At 45.8% G+C, this 18,667-nt stretch overlaps 1 protein-coding gene across 1 annotated transcript in view; it reads right to left on the bottom strand.

Annotated features, from left to right (window-relative positions):
• Positions 1–2,882: 2,882 nt before the first annotated feature.
• The window catches only part of LOC126984127 (glutamate receptor ionotropic, kainate 2-like), a 34,214-nt gene continuing 18,429 nt past the window's right edge, over positions 2,883–18,667 (bottom strand). The window contains exons 5-6 of the mRNA XM_050837512.1: positions 17,218–17,402; positions 2,883–3,145 (exon numbers count right to left, since the gene is read on the bottom strand). Coding sequence (XP_050693469.1) covers positions 2,894–3,145; positions 17,218–17,402 — 437 coding nt within the window. The 3' untranslated portion in view covers positions 2,883–2,893. The remainder of the gene's footprint in view (positions 3,146–17,217; positions 17,403–18,667) is intronic.

Here is an 18,667-nt window from a genome sequence, read left to right as displayed (position 1 = left end):
CTTGTTGCCTACTGTGTTGTATTTTGTGGTGCCAACATGTTTTGTTGCCAGTGTGGACGCACCGCTCTTGGTCCTAAACTTTAAAGTTACATCGTGAGGTCGGACAGGTTGCCTTGTTTTACGCCGCAACAGGTACTCTGTCTCGTGAGTACGCAGACGCGGCGCTAGGCGGACTCCAACGCCAAGGTTGAAAGCCTCATACGCTAGTGATGGAGTGGCAAAGGTAGTGGAGAAGACAAACTCTTCTATTCTAAGACCGTTTTTTTAGTCATCAGATACTCGATCAACGGAGTGGTGAACGAGCACTACTCGTTTATCGGTTCGCAAAATCATCGAACCAGCGAGTGGCACAGCTTCGTGTTAGCGAGGCGGTTAAGAGGAACCACCACGATCATTTGCACGTCATAAGGGTTTTGCCGTTGATGAAGACACAGTCCAAGCAGGTGGATTGCCACTCGCTCGTTGATCTCCCGATTCTTCCCGTAGAACTCATCCTAATCAGTCTGTACGATCATGGAGTTCTGCGCCGCTCCCAACTCCAGTTTACCTGGATTTGCTGAGGTTCAGGCATCCGAAGCACCAGCAGAAAGAGCCAACCTCTGCCAAGAGATGCCGAACGTGCTGCGTAAAGGAGAGGTCCATAAATGTATGGCAGTGAAATTAATACTGGTGTCACTTGTTCTGGCTGGAAGATGTATGACGAGCAACATTATTTGACTTTGTTAATACGATAGCGGTGAATTTGTAACAAATCGTTCACATCTACACTCAGCACGATATTACTTCTCGGCGTGTCCGTTGGACGCGGTGGTCTACTGGGTTAAGCCGGCGTTACACTGGACCAAATCTGGCGAACAGGAGCTTTTGCTGGCAGCTTTTGCTCGCGGAATGGCTCGCTCGCGAGCTTTTGCTCCTGCGTGTAGCTCGCCGTTTGGACGAGGAGCAGCTCGGCGAGCCGTGAGCAGGCAGTCAAATGAGCTCTTTGGTGGTTTGGTGTGAATAATATATATTGCCTAGTGTATTGGATCCGTATACCCATGGTATTACAGCACTTATTGACATACTCGTTTGATGTTTGATGGTGTTTGTAATATTTTATAATACTGTAAAAACTAGTGTTGGTTTTTATTTTGATTTCTGGATCCCTAACCAAGACCAAGACCGCCCAGCTGAAATAAACACTCGCCATGACCACCTTCGCTCCTAGTTCTAGAGTTCATTGGTCCTCCGGTATTGTGCACGGTTTAATATCTAGAGTCAAGGACCATCCCGAGTTGTGGGACCACAGCCATCCACATTTCTGTAAGTCTACACTCAAGAAATTAGATGTATTGTTGTACGCACCATGGGTCTCCCTTTCCCTCAGCCATGACCGAACCCAGACTCGTGTTTTTTCTTCTGTGCTCGTTGAATAACGGCAAGTAATGCCGTCACAGCTGCACACTTAGCCGCAAAGCGAAGCGTAGATGTAGTAGGCGCCAGGGCTGGGGCTTTGTTTACAATGTTGCTCGTCGCTCGCCACTCATCGCTCGTCAGTGTGAGGACAACAGTTACTTGCTCGCGAGCAAAAGCTGCCAGCAAGAGATCGTGCCCGCCAGATTTGGGTTCAGTGTGACGCCAGCTTATTAGAGCGGCGAGCCATGGAAGTGATGAGCTTGGGTAAGTCCCTTCGAATCCCTGTTTGATCAACCTCCAGTCACGTGACGTCATGACGGTCATCTGGTCTTAGCCCGAAGCCACAGCCCCAAAACAGCGACCTTTTATGAACACAGAATAAAGCTGTCAAGAGGAAGACACAGGTGCGTCGCCTTTGTAACATGCAAAGACACTCAACCGCTCCTCGCACGCCTACTTAAATCATTTATATTTCCACTTTCTAAATGGTACTGAGTTGATATTTTACTTCCTTCATTATGACTCCAGGACCAAAGCACGGCCGGGGAGCACATCGCTAACAGGATAAAAAGAAGGATATTTTATCTCTTCCATCATCATGAAAGGAAGTTGCTTGTCAAGACCTTCCCTAAGCTGTCCCTCCATTTCTTTTCCCCATTTGCTATTCGCGTACTCCATCCTGCTCTGGTTGCGGTTAATTTCATCTCGCCGTCTGGTTCTCTGTCGTATTTTTCTTTTACACACTATTTAAGATCGTGTCTGCTTTCAGACCGTGCAGTTCCTTGACCATTCTTTGTAAGTTTTCTTCAAAATGTACGCCTCCGTGGTCTAGTGATCAGTGTGTCCGCGGGCCAGGGATCGAATCCCGGCCCGGGCAGTCGGCGTGCAGCTCATCCAGCTGTTCATCCTCCCTCTCGGGCTGGACGATAAATAGGTACCTGGGGAAGGTAAACTGTGGTAACCCGGATGTCACACTGGCCCTGTGTCAGGGGTAATGAGCTCCCTCTCACCACAGGCTCAAGGGCCAATGTTACGGAGATGAGCACCGAGGCCACGCGCTGCTACAGCGTATGCACCCAACTTTACCTTTCTTCAAAATGACAGGTGACATTATCTGCGAATTCAAGGTTGTTGAAATACTCAATGTTTATGTTGAATCCTATGTTATCCCTCTGAACTTCTTATACGCCTACACCATCGTACAGCAGCTCCCAAAACTATCCTCGAATTGTGGAGCAAAAGACTCTGTAATTAATGAGCGGCAGGAGACACGCTGCCTCAACATTTCTCGCCTCGGTGAGTTTGGTGAGCTAAGTTACAGCAGCCGTTGTCGGCGACTACCAATTATGAGCAAAACAGGCCCGCCATATGGCTGCAAACACCCACCTGCATACGTATGATAACCGTTCCACAGTATTCGTCCATTGTGTCAGACTGCACTGCACAGTGTGTTCATGATAATGCTGTGAGCTACTGTTCTGCCGTGTCCTAGGATGAACTATGGAACACCCACCTTCATGCCCTTGAACACCGTCATCACGACGGGGTCTCGGTGCTTGTAGAAGTACTCAAAGGGATAACCTTTGAATACAAACTCCTCCGTCCCCCACTCCCAGTTCTTGGCCTTGACCAGCTCACCCAGAGTCTCCGGCGCGATCACTTTGCCCTGGATGCTGAGGTTGGCGATTAGCGATGACTTGTACGCCGACACGACGATCAGGGAGAACGTCAGCCACGCACTCAACAACACCTGGAAGAGATATCTTCACTGTTACGTCAGCCACGCACTCAACAACACCTGGAAGAGATATCTTCACTGTTACGTCAGCCACACACTCAACAACGTCTAAGATATCTTCACTGTTACGTCAGCCACGCACTCAACAACACCTGGAAGAGATATCTTCACTGTTACGTCAGCCACGCACTCAACAACGTCTAAGATATCTTCACTGTTACGTCAGCCACACACTCAACAACGTCTAAGATATTTTCACTGTTACGTCAGCCACGCACTCAACAACACCTGGAAGAAATATCTTCACTGTTACGTCAGCCACACACTCAACAACGTCTAAGATATCTTCACTGTTACGTCAGCCACACTCAACCAACAACGTCTAAGTCTAAGATATCTTCACTGTTACGTCAGCCACGCACTCAACAACACCTGGAAGAGATATCTTCACTGTTACGTCAGCCACACACTCAACAACGTCTAAGATATTTTCACTGTTACGTCAGCCACACACTCAACAACGTCTAAGATATTTTCACTGTTACGTCAGCCACACACTCAACAACGTCTAAGATATCTTCACTGTTACGTCAGCCACGCACTCAACAACACCTGGAAGAGATATTCACTGTAACGTCAGCCACACACTCAACCCCGTCTAAGATATTTTCACTGTTACGTCAGCCACACACTCAACAACGTCTAAGATATCTTCACTGTTACGTCAGCCACACACTCAACAACGTCTAAGATATCTTCACTGTTACGTCAGCCACGCACTCAACAACACCTGGAAGAGATATCTTCACTGTTACGTCAGCCACACACTCAACAACGTCTAAGATATTTTCACTGTTACGTCAGCCACACACTCAACAACGTCTAAGATATTTTCACTGTTACGTCAGCCACCCTCAACAACGTCTAAGATATTTTCACTGTTACGTCAGCCACACACTCAACAACGTCTAAGATATCTTCACTGTTACGTCAGCCACACACTCAACAACGTCTAAGATATCTTCACTGTTACGTCAGCCACACACTCAACAACGTCTAAGATATTTTCACTGTTAAGACAGCAGCGAGAGAATACCAGCAGCACTCGCCATCACTTCGCCCACCCTGTGAACGCGACATGTTACTACGCTACTCCTACCACGCTCCGGGGTATATGTGAAACGCCAGAATTTACTACACTCCCACACGTCCACTGCGTGTAACGAAACGCACGAGAAATTAATCCAGACAAGGAAAGGTTTTGCCGGTGACGGGGATCGAACCCGCGACCAGCGAGACGGGAGAGCCGTTCCTTAACCAGTCGGCCATTCGCAGTGAGTTATGGGAGGCTCGCCCATCAGGCAAGACGCTGCACTACATATGTGACACTTTCCAAGATCACAAAGTCTTCGCCACGCATGGAGAGTTGTACAGTTTCATCCTGCCACAACTGGCACAAGCCAGTCCCAGTAATGTTTGTAATGGACAGTGAAGAGGCACTGCAAGCCCATCAAAACCTCCCTTGTATTCACCTTTCGTCCCTCTTTGTCTCAATACTAATGAGAATTTATCATGTTCTCTCTCTAAAAAAATATCTACATTCCATACTAAACTAAACACACACACACACACACACACACACACACACACACACACACACACATACAGGCCTCTTCGTGGTGCAATTGGTAGAGCGCTGCGCTGCCAGGCTTTACGGTCTGACAGGGCGGCGGTTCAAGCCCGCTCAGGCCGGATTCTTTCAGTTGACTAGGAATGGTTACTGTCCCCCCTTTAGCAAGGGGGATGGGGTGTGTGGTGTGTGAGGTCCTGGCAGTACCCAGAGATCGACTAAAAGAGCACTTGCTCTGTCGGGAGGGTAACTACTGGCGATTACGAGTCCAACTCGCGATCAGGCCGTGGTGAATTACACACACACACACACACACACACACACACACACACACACACACACCATTCCCTCAAAAATATTCCTGAACTGTGGTACAGATAATCTACCCTCTCAGGTTCTCCACTTGAGGAAGGAATCATAAATGTTCCCAGCTCGAACACAACTTCTGATAACGATCCGATCTTGGCAGTTTCCCCAACTTTATCATCACTAACTTCTGATACATTCACGGTCTCCTCTCTTATTTCCATTCCATGGAGCACCATTCTTCCCCGCTAAACTTCAGTTTATTTTCCTAATCAAGATTGATGCAGGTTTCTGATGCTATTGGTAGTAATATTGTTTCTGCTCCCTCCGTCAATTCCTATCCATTATTTTAGTTCAAAGATGGAGGCTGCGTCCGTGTACGCAACGATGTCACTTGCATTCGCTCCCACAACCTTGATTCTTCGGAATGCTTAACAATCTGGTTACGACTTCACCGTGAGGCAGACGGGACGGCCATCGCGTCATGTCCTTCCCTCCTTCACAAGCCTGTTGCCCATTCATCAGCACGTGGTCTCAGTGCAAAGGCAGAGGAAGAACTGTTGGAGCTGTCATGCGATGGGACCCAAGGGATCCGATTCCGTCAAAGTGCATATGTAGACTTTTGGCCTTCTGTTAAAGAGGAGTATCCTGAACTCTTTGCTGCAGCTTCGAAGGTTTTGCTCCCTTTTTCAACTACTTATTTCTGCGAGGCATCTTTCTCGGCTCTGACGGCAATGAAAACCAAGTACAGGGCTCGGATGTATGTGGAAGATGACCTGAGAGTATGCCTCTCGTCTATCCCTCCAAGGATAGAGAAGTTGTGTACTGGGAGACAGGCCCATCCTTCGTATTAATAATGAACAAAAGACATTTGCTATTGATGACAAAGAGGGAGAGGAAATTTCTGGATTTTTCATGTTATTTCCCATACACACACACACACACACACACATATATATATATATATATATATATATATATATATATATATATATATATATATATATATATATATATATATATATATATAATATATATATATATATATATATATATATATATATATATATATATATATATATATATATATATATATATATATATATATATATATATATATATATATATATATATATATATATATATATATATATATATATATATATATATATATATATATATATATATATATATATATATATATATATATATATATATATATATATATATATATATATATATATATATATATATATATATATGTGATTTTGATTGGTACGTGTGTTCACATGCAGAGAGATGTGCTAAGCTTCAACAACCAACACAGTGTCGTCAGTGTGGTAGAGAGGGCCTACTCAGTACATGTGAAGGATGTTTCTTTGTACATTCTTATTTGAATTGTTGTCTTGTGTTTCATTATTATCAGCATTGCTACTCGGAGATGGAAGTAAACCTACTTTTCAGTCTATGTATTTATGATTTACAGCTTTCCATTAGTGTTGATATTGTGAAATGGTGCATAGGCATACATTGTATCTAATACATTTCTTTTGATTTGCATTTGTTTGACCACATAACCTACATGGATATCGAATTGTAAAAATAGGCATAACATTAAAAAAAATTTGGAAACGTATGTGTGTGTGTGTGTGTGTGTGTGTTATTATCTGTCATAAAAGGGATCCTTGCTTGAAAAAAGTTGACCTAGAGGACCAATGTTACTGGTGTTAATACCCGAAGTCTCGCTGGTCACCGGGGCAGATTTTGGCTAATCATGACGACCTTATTTGTGCAAGCGATCAAAGATTCGAGTCCTGAAGTCGCTTGTGCTCCCTGTCTTACTGTGTGGCTGTGGGACGTGGCCCTGAGCCGTGACTTGCAGAGGCGTGCCGATGCCTTTGGTATCAATTGCCTCCCCAGGATGATGGGAAATCGCTGGAATAACTTCTTGTCGATCCAGTGATGAAGGGGAATCGAGGCCTTTCACCAGCTGAGTACGTGAACGCCAACTCCGGCTGTATGTAGGAGTAGGTAGGAAGACACCTACCGAACGGGCGTGAGCTACTCCCGGTGAGGATATATGGGAAGCGAGGAAGGTGCTGAAGCCCTTCAAAGACCCTTCCCATGTCCTCACAAACCGTTTCCCTTTTGTCTCATCAACACCAGAGAGTAGTTCAGCATGCTCTCGAAAGATAGTTCCTCTCTCTTTCTACACCACACTACATTCACACAACACACACACCTTTTCCCAAAATTCAAAATTCAAAATGGCGAAAAATAACAGAGCCTCGGAGTCCCCGCCTGTGGGGGGGGGGAACATAAATTCCCCCAGGGAGGACTCCCCTTCTGGCTGCCGACTTGAGAGGTGTCCTGATAACTCCTCGAACCTCCTCCTTATCAATTGCTACAACACTCGCGGTCTTCGTTCTAATTTTCATTCTGTGGAACACCATCTCTCCTCCTCTAAACCTCACCTTCTCTTCCTCATCGAAACACAGGTTTCTGAGGCTACTGACAGCAACCTCTACTCTGTTCCCTCCTACTATCTCTATCCTAAATTTCAATCCAAAGCTGGATGTTGCGTCTACGTGCGCAACGACATCACTTGCTCTCGTGCCCACGACCTTGACTTCTGAATTTTCTACCATCTGGCTAAGACTTCATTGTCATTCTATTACTAAATACATCTGTGCTGTTTATCTCTCACCTGACTCTACTAACTATGTAAAATTCTTTGACTATTTAAACTCTAAAGTGGAGCACATCTTGACTCACTCTCCCTTCGCTGAAATCTCCATCTTGGGAGATTTCAATGTTCACCACCAGCTTTGGCTTTCATCCTCTTTCACTGACCAGCCTGGTGAACAAGCCTACAACTTTGCTCTCCTCAACGACCTAGAGCAGTTGGTTCAGCACCCTACTCGTATTCCCGACCGTCTTGGAGACAGGCCCAACATTCTAGATCTCTTCCTTACCTTTAATCCTTCTGCTTACTCTGTCAAACTGTTCTCTCCGTTGGGCTCCTCCGATCATAACCTTATTTCCAGAGCTGGGCGCGTTACTGGATTTGGGGTAGTCCGCTACCGCTCCTCCGCACTTCGGACGCAGGTAGTCCGCACCTGTACTTCCGCGCCTAAAAATTTTTCGCTCGGTCCGCTACCGGACCTCCGCACCTCCGCTACTGTACGCAAAACTATTAAAGCGCGCCTGAAAAAAATAGTCCGCACCTCAAAAATAAAACAAAATAGTACAAGCCAATAATACATCAAGCTACATATATATATATATATATATATATATATATATATATATATATATATATATATATATATATATATATATATATATATATATATATATATATATATATATATATATATATATAGATAGAGATGAGATAGAGAGAGAGAAATATATTTACCTTCAAATGGGGTGGGCCTCTCAAGCGCGAGTCTGGACGGTTCTCTGCGGTAACGGCTTATTCCTTCCTAATTTACATTGTCCCAATCTTCATTAAATTCTGGCATTACACTGGAAGGGGTCCAGCTCCACGTCAGACAAGGAAATGTCTGACGTCGCCAGCGGCGTAGGGGTTCTGGAGGCTGACGGTGCAGGCGTGCTGGTTCTGTAGCTCACGCTATTGACGCTACTATCCCCTGACACACTCCTGCTCCTGTCCCTACCACCTCTTTTCACGTATCTGTCCATGTTTATTTGTAAACACTAAACACTAAACAATCGCAGTGAATCACTAAATGTCAAAAGATTCTGAAAAGAAAAAGAAAATTGACACAGTGATCAGCTGGTAGCACATAGCCCGCCAAAACGCGCGAAAGTAATGCAGCGGACTGTTTGTCGTCTTCGTTTTTTTATCTTTGAAAATCTCAGGTGCGGAAGTCTGGACCCAAAATTTCGCCTGTCCGCACCTGTTACTTTCGCACTTTTGAAAACGTTCCGCACTTCCGGGCTTCCGCACCTCGTTTGGCGGTCCGCAGGTGCGGAGGAGCGGAGGTCCGGACCGAGGTGCGGAAGTGCCCAGGTATGCTTATTTCTGTATCCTGTCCTATCGCTCCTGTACATCCTCTGGACCCACCGAAGAGGCGGTGCTTCTGGCATTTTGCTTCAGCTCGATGGGACGACCTGAGGATGTACTTTTCCGATTTCCCGTGGAATGATTACTGCTTCCAGGAGCGAGACCCCTCTGTGTGTGCCCAGCGCATCACAGAGGTGATTGTCTCTGGAATGGAGGCATACATTTCACGTTCTTTCTCTACTCCTCATGCTAAAAAGCCTTGGTTTAATCATGCTTGTTCTCGTGCTATTAAAGATAGAGAGGCAGCTCACAAAAGGTTCCAGAGTCTTCGAACTCCTGCTAACTATGACCTTTACATTTCAGCCCGGAATCGTCCCAAATCTATTCTCCGACTTACCAAAACTTCTTTTATCAATAGAAAATGTCAACACCTTGCTTCTCCTAATTCTTCCCGTGACTTCTGGCATATCTCCTCCAATTTCACTTCTTCCTCTTTCCCTCCTCTCCTTAACCATGACGGCAGCACTGCCGTCTCATCTGCCTCTAAGGCTGAACTCTTCGCTCAAACTTTCTGTAAGACATCCACCCTTGACGATTTTGGGCATATTCCTCTTGCTCATCCCCCCTCCGACTCCTTTATGCCTGTTATTAAGATTCTTCCAAATGATGTTTTCTATGCCCTCTCTGGCCTCAACTTTCAGAAGGCTTATGGACCTGATGGAGTGCCTCCTATTGTCCTTAAAAACTGTGCTTCCGTGCTGACACCCTGCCTGGTCAAACTCTTTCGTCTCTGCCTATCAACATCTACCTTTCCTTCCTGCTGGAAGTATGCCTTTGTATAGCCTGTGCCTAAGAAGGGTGACCGTTCCAATCCCTCAAACTACCGCCCTATAGCTTTACTTTCCTGTCTATCTAAAGCTTTTGAATCAATCCTTAACCGGAAAATTCAAAAGCACCTTTCCACTTCTAATCTTCTATCTGATCACCAGTATGGGTTCCGCAAGGGGCGTTCTACTGGTGATCTCCTTGCCTTCCTAACTGACTCTTGATCATCCTCTCTCAGCCGCTTCGGTGAAACCTTTGCTATTGCGCTGGACATATCAAAAGCTTTTGATAGGGTCTAGCACAAATCTTTACTTTCCAAACTACCCTCCTGCGGTTTCTATCCTTCTATCTGTACCTTTATCTCCAGTTTCCTTTCTGACCGTTCTATTTCTGTTGTGGTGGACGGTCACTGTTCTTCCCTTAAATCTATTAACAGTGGTGTCCCACAGGGTTCTGTCCTATCTCCCACTCTCTTTCTGTTGTTCATTGATGATCTTCTTTCCAAAACGAACTGTCCTATTTATTCTTACGCCGATGACTCCACTCTGCATTACTCAACTTCTTTTAATAGAAGACCCACTCTACAGGAACTTAACGATTCAAGGCTGGAGGCAACAGAACGCGTAGCCTAAGACCTTACTATTATTTCCGATCGGGGCAAGAGTAGCCTGGTATCCTTCAACGCCTCAAAAACGCAGTTTCTCCACCTATCCACTCGACACAATCTTCCAAATAACTATCATCTATTCTTTGACAACACTCAGCTATCCCCTTCTTCAACACTAAACACCCTCGGTCTATCCTTAACTCAAAATCTCAACTGGAAACTTCATATTTCATCTCTTACTAAATCAGCTTCCTCTAGACTGGGCGTTCTGTACCGTCTCCGCCAGTTCTTCTCCCCCGCACAGTTGCTGTCCATTTACAGGGGCCTTGTCCGCCCTCGTATGGGGTATGCATCTCATTGTTTGGGGGGGAGGGTGTCCACTCACACAGCTCTCCTTGACAGAGTGGAGTCAAAGGCTCTTCGTCTCATCAGCTCTCCTCCTCATACTGATAGTCTTCTACCTCTCAAATTCCGCCGCCATGTTGCCTCTCTTTCTATCTTCTATCGATATTTTCATGCTGACTGCTCTTCTGAACTTGCTAACTGCATGCCTCCCCCCCCCTCCCGCGGCCCCGCCGCACACGACTTTCTACTCATGCTCATCCCTATACTGTCCAAACCCCTTATGCAAGAGTCAACCAGCATCTTCACTTTTTCATCCCTCACGCTGGTAAACTCTGGAACAATCTTCCTTCATCTGCATTTCCTCCTGCCTACGACTTGAACTCTTTCAAGAGGAGGGTATCAGGACACCTCTCCTCCCGGAATTGACCTCTCCTTTTGGACACTCCTTTGACCTCTATTCAGGAGCAATAAGTAGCGCGCTTTTTTTATATATTTTTCTTTGCGCCCTTGAACTGTCTCCTTGGCTGTAAAAAAAAATGGGTACGTGGCACGCCCCCCGGGCTCCAACACCCACGTAAATCATGGCACAGGAAAGTCGATCGATCCTGCCGGGAAGAACTTGAGATGGACAGGGCGGCTGCGTGGTAGCTTGCTTGGTGGACCGTCGGGACTCGGGCGTGGAGGCGGCGAGTGAGTGGAGCCACGCTTCCCCGGGGCGTGTGTTTCCCGTCAGGTGGTTTTTGTGCAGTTGAGACAATTTTAGGACGATTTTCTTTTACGTTATTTCTTGGGCAAACGTTGCGTTGTCATGGGAAAAGAAAAAAAAGAATAATTATTAGTTATTTTAAACGAGAGAGAGAGAGAGAGAGAGAGAGAGAGAGAGAGAGAGAGAGAGAATAACTTGAAGTGGAGTGTATGACCCTGAATGGTGTGATGGTCGTGTTGGTGGCTGGGAGCTTGTCGAGGTGGTGGAGGGGAATCGTGGCCAGTGATGCGGAAACATGATAAACATCCATTGCCTAATAAACATTTCCGAAGCATGTCTTTGAGTCATTGGGTGAGGAAGGGATGGTAATATTTCCTTCCCTCGCTAAACGGAAACTGAAAAACCTTCCCGAAACTGACCTAAACCCAAGCTAACCTAATCTAATTAAAACTTGCATTTGTCAAAGCAATCCCATAAAAGAAAAGTGCCACAAGATGGTCTAAGCTAAAGGTAAAGAGTAATCGTTTCAGTCGGACTCCGCGGCCAGTTAGACAGTATACTATACTGTGAATGTCGCGGCAGAGCCTAGTAACATATCAGACATTCGTTGTTTCATGTTATATACAAATTTAACCTCGTCACTTTATTGTGGAGTCTTTGCCACTTGATTTTATTGGTCGCAACTTCTGTTCAGTCCTGTATGTACATTTTGAACTCACTAATATGTCAAGCAGTTGTCACATACTTGTACAGAGGCAATACCAGGAAACCAACCTTTACTTCCTCCAGGACAAATGAACCTGAACCCTCCGCTGTGGAATCTTCCTCCAACCCTTCACCTGATGCTGCTACCAGTGCCTGTGGGGAATCTGGATCTCCTGCCACCACAATTGCTACAAGTTCTTCATCCAGTGATACCACGTCATGTACTGCAGGTAGTGGGGACGCTGCTTTATAAGACAGGGATACGCTGAACGATCAAAACAGGTGCAAGGTTCTGAGGAATACACAGAAGACCCCAACAGGATTTGTTTTCCTTAAGAGCTCTCAGAACCGATGATATTCTGTGGGATGTGAAGAAAAGTTTCCATGGGTGCGGTATTTCCTTCAACTGATGGTGATTTTTGTGTTCCTTGCATGTGTTTTGCAACGCTACAATTACTTACCAATTCAGAGTTTGTGGCAAAGCCACTCAAGGACCACAGAAATGCAAGTTGTACAAAGAAGGGTTCATTGCTTACACACCATGCATCAAATGTCCACCGAGCAGCCCGGGAGACTGCAAAGGACTTTCTTATTATATGCAAGGCTAAGAAGGAGTCATTAGCTGAATATCTTTCTGTCCTGCCTCGGAAGAGTGGAGAACAGAAAAGTGGGGCACATCTTGACTCACTCCCCCTTCACTGGTCTCCATTTTATGAGATTTCAATGTTCACCACCAGCTTTGGGTTTCATCCTCTGTTACTGACCAACCTGGTGAACAAGCCTACAACTTTGCTCTCCTCAATGATCTAGAGCAGTTGGTTCAGCACCCTACACGTATCCCCGACTTCTTTGGAGACACGCCGAACATTCTAGACCTTTTCCTAACCTCTAATCCTTCAGCTTTTTCTATCAATCTGTTCCCTCCGTTGGTCTCCTTCGATCACAAAGTCATTTCCGCATTCTGTTCTATCGCTCCTGTACAGCCTCTGGATCCACCGAAGAGGCGATGCTTCTGGCTTTATACTTCAGCCTCAGCTTTCCATGAAAAAAGGTGGCAAAAAAAGTACACTAAGATAGCTACCCAAGGGCACGGCATCCACCTAGCAATACAACTCTCCTTGGGATGGGTGAGGGCGCTTCTTTGGTGCAAATTCCATGCAATGTATGTAAGTGTTCTTCTGGTATGCCTCCGCACACTTGATGCAGTCCATCACGCGGCAATCTGACTGTCAACTGGTGCCTTTAGATTATCCCCCATATCAAGTCTTAGTTGACGCAGGAGTCCCACCCTTAGACTTGCATACAGAAGGCATCCTAATTAAGTACTGGTACAGACTACAACGCTAACCTAACAACCCTGCATACACCATTGCTTTAGACACCAATCCAGATACAATATATGGAAACAAACCTCACATACCTCGCCCCATTGGTTTCCGTGTCCAGAATGTCATTGGGGACATGTCACTACCATAATTCCCAGTAGCCATATACCAGTTACCTCCCATTGCACCGTGGGAATTTCCAGACGTACAGTTCTGGCGGTACTTTGCTTTCAGTAAGGCGGATGTATCAGAGAGGATTGCCCGACTGTTGTTCCTCTCGCACGCTACTTGTCATGACAACATCTACACCTGTATTCGCAGACGGCTGGCATTGGATTTGGAGCCGTCTTTCTAAAGTTTTCCCGTTCTAGGAACCTTCCTGCCTTTGCATCTATTTTTATTGCGGAACTTTCCGCAATTGTTTTATCATTACGCGTAATTTTTAGCATGCGGGTGGGACGTTTTACTATCTTAACTGACTCGCTCGCAGCACTATCGGCCCTAGAAAATGTTATGAGCACCCACCCTATTGTTTTGAGACATTTTTAGCTGGCTAGTCCTAGCCAAAATACGTGGGCACGAGGTGACCCTTCGTTGGGTACCTGCCCACGTCTCAGTGCGTGGTAATGAGGAGGCCGATGAGGTGGTGCGGGCCGCTGCTTCTGGTCCACCTTACGCACCGTAAGGTGCACTGCAGAGGGTGTGGCAGCGCAGGTGGGCGGCTGTGATTGCCACGACAAAGGTGGGGGAAGCCACAACCAGGGCTGTGCGTCCCTGGTCGTATTGCCATATAAGAAGTCGTAAGAGGGAGACTCCTGGCCCGCCTTAAGGTGGGTTACACTCGATACACACATGGCTTCCTCATGTCCCGGGGAGTCCAGCCCAACTGTGATGACTGTTTGGTTCCCCTGACTGTTCGGCACTTGCTGGTCGAGTGCCCCAGTCTCGGGTTCCTGCGAGAGCGGTACCTTTCCCGGTGTCGGGGCGGAGATGGCAGTTTCTCTCTCTGGTGCTGGGGGAGAAAGCATTCTCCCCGGGACATGAGGTCATCGACTACCTCCAGGTGGCTGGTATCCTCCATATGCTGGAGGTTTACAGCCAGTGGCGGTTGCTTTTGTATCGTCTTTTAGAATTTTATCATGCACAATCTTTTCATAATTTTATGATTTTTAAGTTTTTATAAGTTTACGATTTTATACGAGGTCATTTTATCCGGCGCCATATGACCACTGCAATTGCGGCTCCATGATTTCAGTCTAATCAATCAATCAACCCGGTATGTCGAGTGGCTGAATTTCTTCATATCTGTAAATGTGGTCATTTTTTTTACAGCAAAGGAGACAGATTAAGGGCATAAAAAATAATAATGAAAAAAAAAGCCCGCTACTTACTGCCCCTAAAACGATTGGAGAGGAGTGGCCGAAAGGGAATTCAATTTCGGGAGGAAAGGTGTCCTGATACCCTCCTCTTGAAAGAGTTCAAGTCGTAGGCAGGAGGAAATACAGATGAAGGAAGATTGCTCCAGAGTTTACCAGCGTAAGGGATGAAAGAGTGAAGATGCTGGTTAACTCTTGCATAAGGGGTTTGGACAGTATAGGGATGAGCTTGAGTAGAAAGTCGTGTGTGGCGAGGCCGCGGGAGGGGGGGAGGCATGCAGTTAGCAAGTTCAGAAGAGCAGTCAGCATGAAAATATCGATAGAAGATAGAAAGAGAGGAAACATGGCGGCGGAATTTAAGAGGTAGAAAGCTATCACTAAGAGGAGGAGAGCCGATGAGACGAAGAGCCTTAAAAGACTCCACTCTGTCCAGAAGAGCCAAAACTGCCGGTTGAGCAAAGAATAATTAATAAATGCACGAACCACATATCCCTGAGTGTAAATACCTGTGTGTGTGTGTGTGTGTGTGTGTGTGTGTGTGTGTGTGTGTGTGTGTGTGTGTGTGTAATTCACCTCTTGGTCTGCGGCAGGTCTCTCGAGACAGCCAGCCGTTCCCCTACTTAAGGAGCTCAGAGTTCGGTGACTGATCTTTGGGGAGGACTGAGACCACTCACACACAACACACCGCGACAACGAGGACACAGCTCCTCGCCTTACGTCGCCTTACGCTAGGTGAACAGGGGCTACACGTGAAAGAAGATAAACCCAACTTATCTTCACCCGGCTTGGGAATCGAACCCCGGTCCTTCTGGTTGTAAGGCAGACGCTCTACCCACTGAGCTACCGGGCCGTGTGTGTGTGTGTGTGTGTGTGTGTGTGTGTGTGTGTGTGTGTGTGTGTGTGTGTCGCCTTCTGTACATACCTCACCGGGAGTGAGTTACACCCGTTTCGACAGGTGTTTACCATCCTACTTCCTGCAAAATGCAAATACTTCAAAGAAATGCTTATAAAAATACTATAAAAAAGCATGGCGCACCTTGTGTTCCTTGTACAATAATCTATTGAAGGGTAACCCTGGCAACTGCAGTTTCTGTCGACCTTGTATCAAAGTGATGCACAGGAGAGTAAAGCCAGGCCTTCAGGGCTCTATGATTTACTCCGTGCCAAGGTATTATCCGAGCATTTGTTTCGATTGCGTCAGCCTCGTTTGGGGGGAACATGCATTTACAATTATTAATGTTGCCACTCTTTATTTCAGACGCCGTGCGTCAGGACCGAGCAGCTAATGCTGCTTTAGTCGGAATAGCGGCAGAAATAAGGCTTTTTATTACCTTGGGCTGACAGCGATGGTGGGCTTTTCATGATGTCTCCTGTTGGTGGGCTCATTAATGGCGCAGTATTTTATCTTAATCTATAGTGGCGCTCTTCTTACTTGGCTCATGCTGCCCCCAGAACTACACTTGATCCTCTGGAGTTTCGCTAAAGTCGGGGTTCATAGTTGCCCATCAGAATAGCACGTCTGTTGTTTTAAAGCACTCCGTCAGCCTGTCGTGGCGTGAGGGACTTCAACCCGCGTCAGCAGGACACTGCGCCCACACGCTGACCGCTCAGCCACTACTTTTATGCAGAAATCAGTATCTTGACTGAAATGATGGCCGCTGACTGTTTGGCGCGTACCTGCCTACCGGTAACGTTCCAAGGGAAATATACAACATCGGCTCTCGCCTGACGGATGGTGTCTAGAAACTTGTTGCTAATATTTATTTTAAATACATTTTCGCTAAAACCGAAGTAGACAACACCGGAAAGCGTGCTCAGTTGGGTCAAATATTAGTATGGATCAAATATCAGTAAAAGCCACCTTTCCAGCTGCTTGAGAAAAGGACGGCGAGAAGAAGCTGCAGATGTTCTGCGTCTTCAAAAAAGGAATTGCTGTGCAAGAAATATAAAAGTTAGAGATGCTTTTCTGTCTGCTGCGTTATTGTAAAAAAATGGTGAGACGAGTTACATGAATATTATTTCACTGCGTCAAATCTTTCAGAGACGCAAAGGAAAATTACTGTCTTTCCCTCTCCTGCCAGAAGAACAAGGCACAGTTCCGGAACTATTAGTGCTGATGTGAGATTCATCGAAGGCAAATGACACATAAATAATTGCTTTTGTGGTTTGGGGTGATAACTGCCACCTCTTATTAAGAGAGAGCTATGAACACTGCTTAAAACTTACCCTTTTGGAGACGCTGACGGGCAGGTAGGGAGAGGACTGTTCCAGCAGCGAGCCCCACCCCAGCAGGAAAGACAAATTGACGCCCAGGTGGGTTCGCGTTGATATACGCCTCAATAACTTGTCGAAGCAAACCATGACGCTGCCCCACAGCACAACGCCAGCCAGCACGCCCGCCCACACGCGACCTGGATGAAAATTTTATTATGCCGGATGCTTAGCTTACTAGGGAACCAAATATAATTCTAAGGATTTGATTCTACATTTACAGTTCAGCAGGCGGACCAAAGGCAATGAACAACAACAACAATAACAACGATAATAACAAGCGTCCGGAACACTATATATGACCCCACAAAGGGAAGACAAGAAGATGGCGGACGAATTATCAGTCTGTGCTCGAGAAATGTCTTGATTTAAGGAGGAAATACAGGTGAAGGAAGGCGGCTCCAGTGTACGGATCTGTGATATATGGGCTCATGTAGAACTCCAGTGATGTATTTTTTTTACATAGAAAATCAGACCACACAAACCCCATGGTCCAGACTTGGTGGTCTGTCCTTAAACCTAAGTGATTTTACATTAATCAGAAGACTCCAAAACGTTGCATTTTGATATTAAGTTGAAGGAAGTGACGGTCGAGCTTATTTACACTGGACCACTGATGATGGGAGCTTATTCCATTCTCGCACTACAACGTTGGTGAAGAAAAATTTGGTGCAGTCTGAATTTACTTGTCTACATTTATTCACTGAGAGACACAGTGAATAAAGGATGGAATAGACTTTCGAACACTAATTTTTAACAAACTGACCAACAAAGTATTCGGTCAAAAATTATCAAGTAGGAAAAATAGGCCTCGAATAGCTGAGAGAGAGAGAGAGAGAGAGAGAGAGAGAGAGAGATAGAGAGAGAGAGAGAGAAAGAGAGAGAGAGAGAGAGAGGAGAGAGAGAGAGAGAGAGAGAGAGAGAGAGAGAGAGAGAGGAGAGAGAGAGAGAGAGAGAGAGAGAGAGAGAGAGAGAGAGAGAGAGAGAGAGAGAGAGAGAGAGAGAGAGAGAGAGAGAGAGAGAGAGAGAGAGAGAGAGAGAGAGAGAGAGAGAGAGAGAGAGAGAGAGAGAGAGAGAGAGAGAGAGAGAGAGAGAGAGAGATTTACATAGATTTTACATAGAAAATCAGACCACACAGACCCCATGGTCCAGACTTGGTGGTCTGTCCTTAAACCTAAGTGATTTTACATTAATCAGAAGACTCCAAAACGTTGCATTTCTACTCTAGTTGATATTAAGTTGAAGGAAGTGACGGTCGAGCTTATTTCTGAAGGAGTCAATCGTGTTACACTGGACCACTGATGGTGGAAGCTTATTCCATTCTCGCACTATAACGTTGGTGAAGAAAAATTTGGTGCAGTCTGAATTTACTTGTCTACATCTGAGTTTTACGCCATTGTTCCTC

Source organism: Eriocheir sinensis, chromosome 56, assembly GCF_024679095.1.
Source record: "Eriocheir sinensis breed Jianghai 21 chromosome 56, ASM2467909v1, whole genome shotgun sequence".
NCBI classification, from domain to species: domain Eukaryota; kingdom Metazoa; phylum Arthropoda; class Malacostraca; order Decapoda; family Varunidae; genus Eriocheir; species Eriocheir sinensis.
The sequence above is the reverse complement of the archived record's forward strand: the minus strand, read 5'-3'. Positions and strand labels throughout refer to the sequence as shown.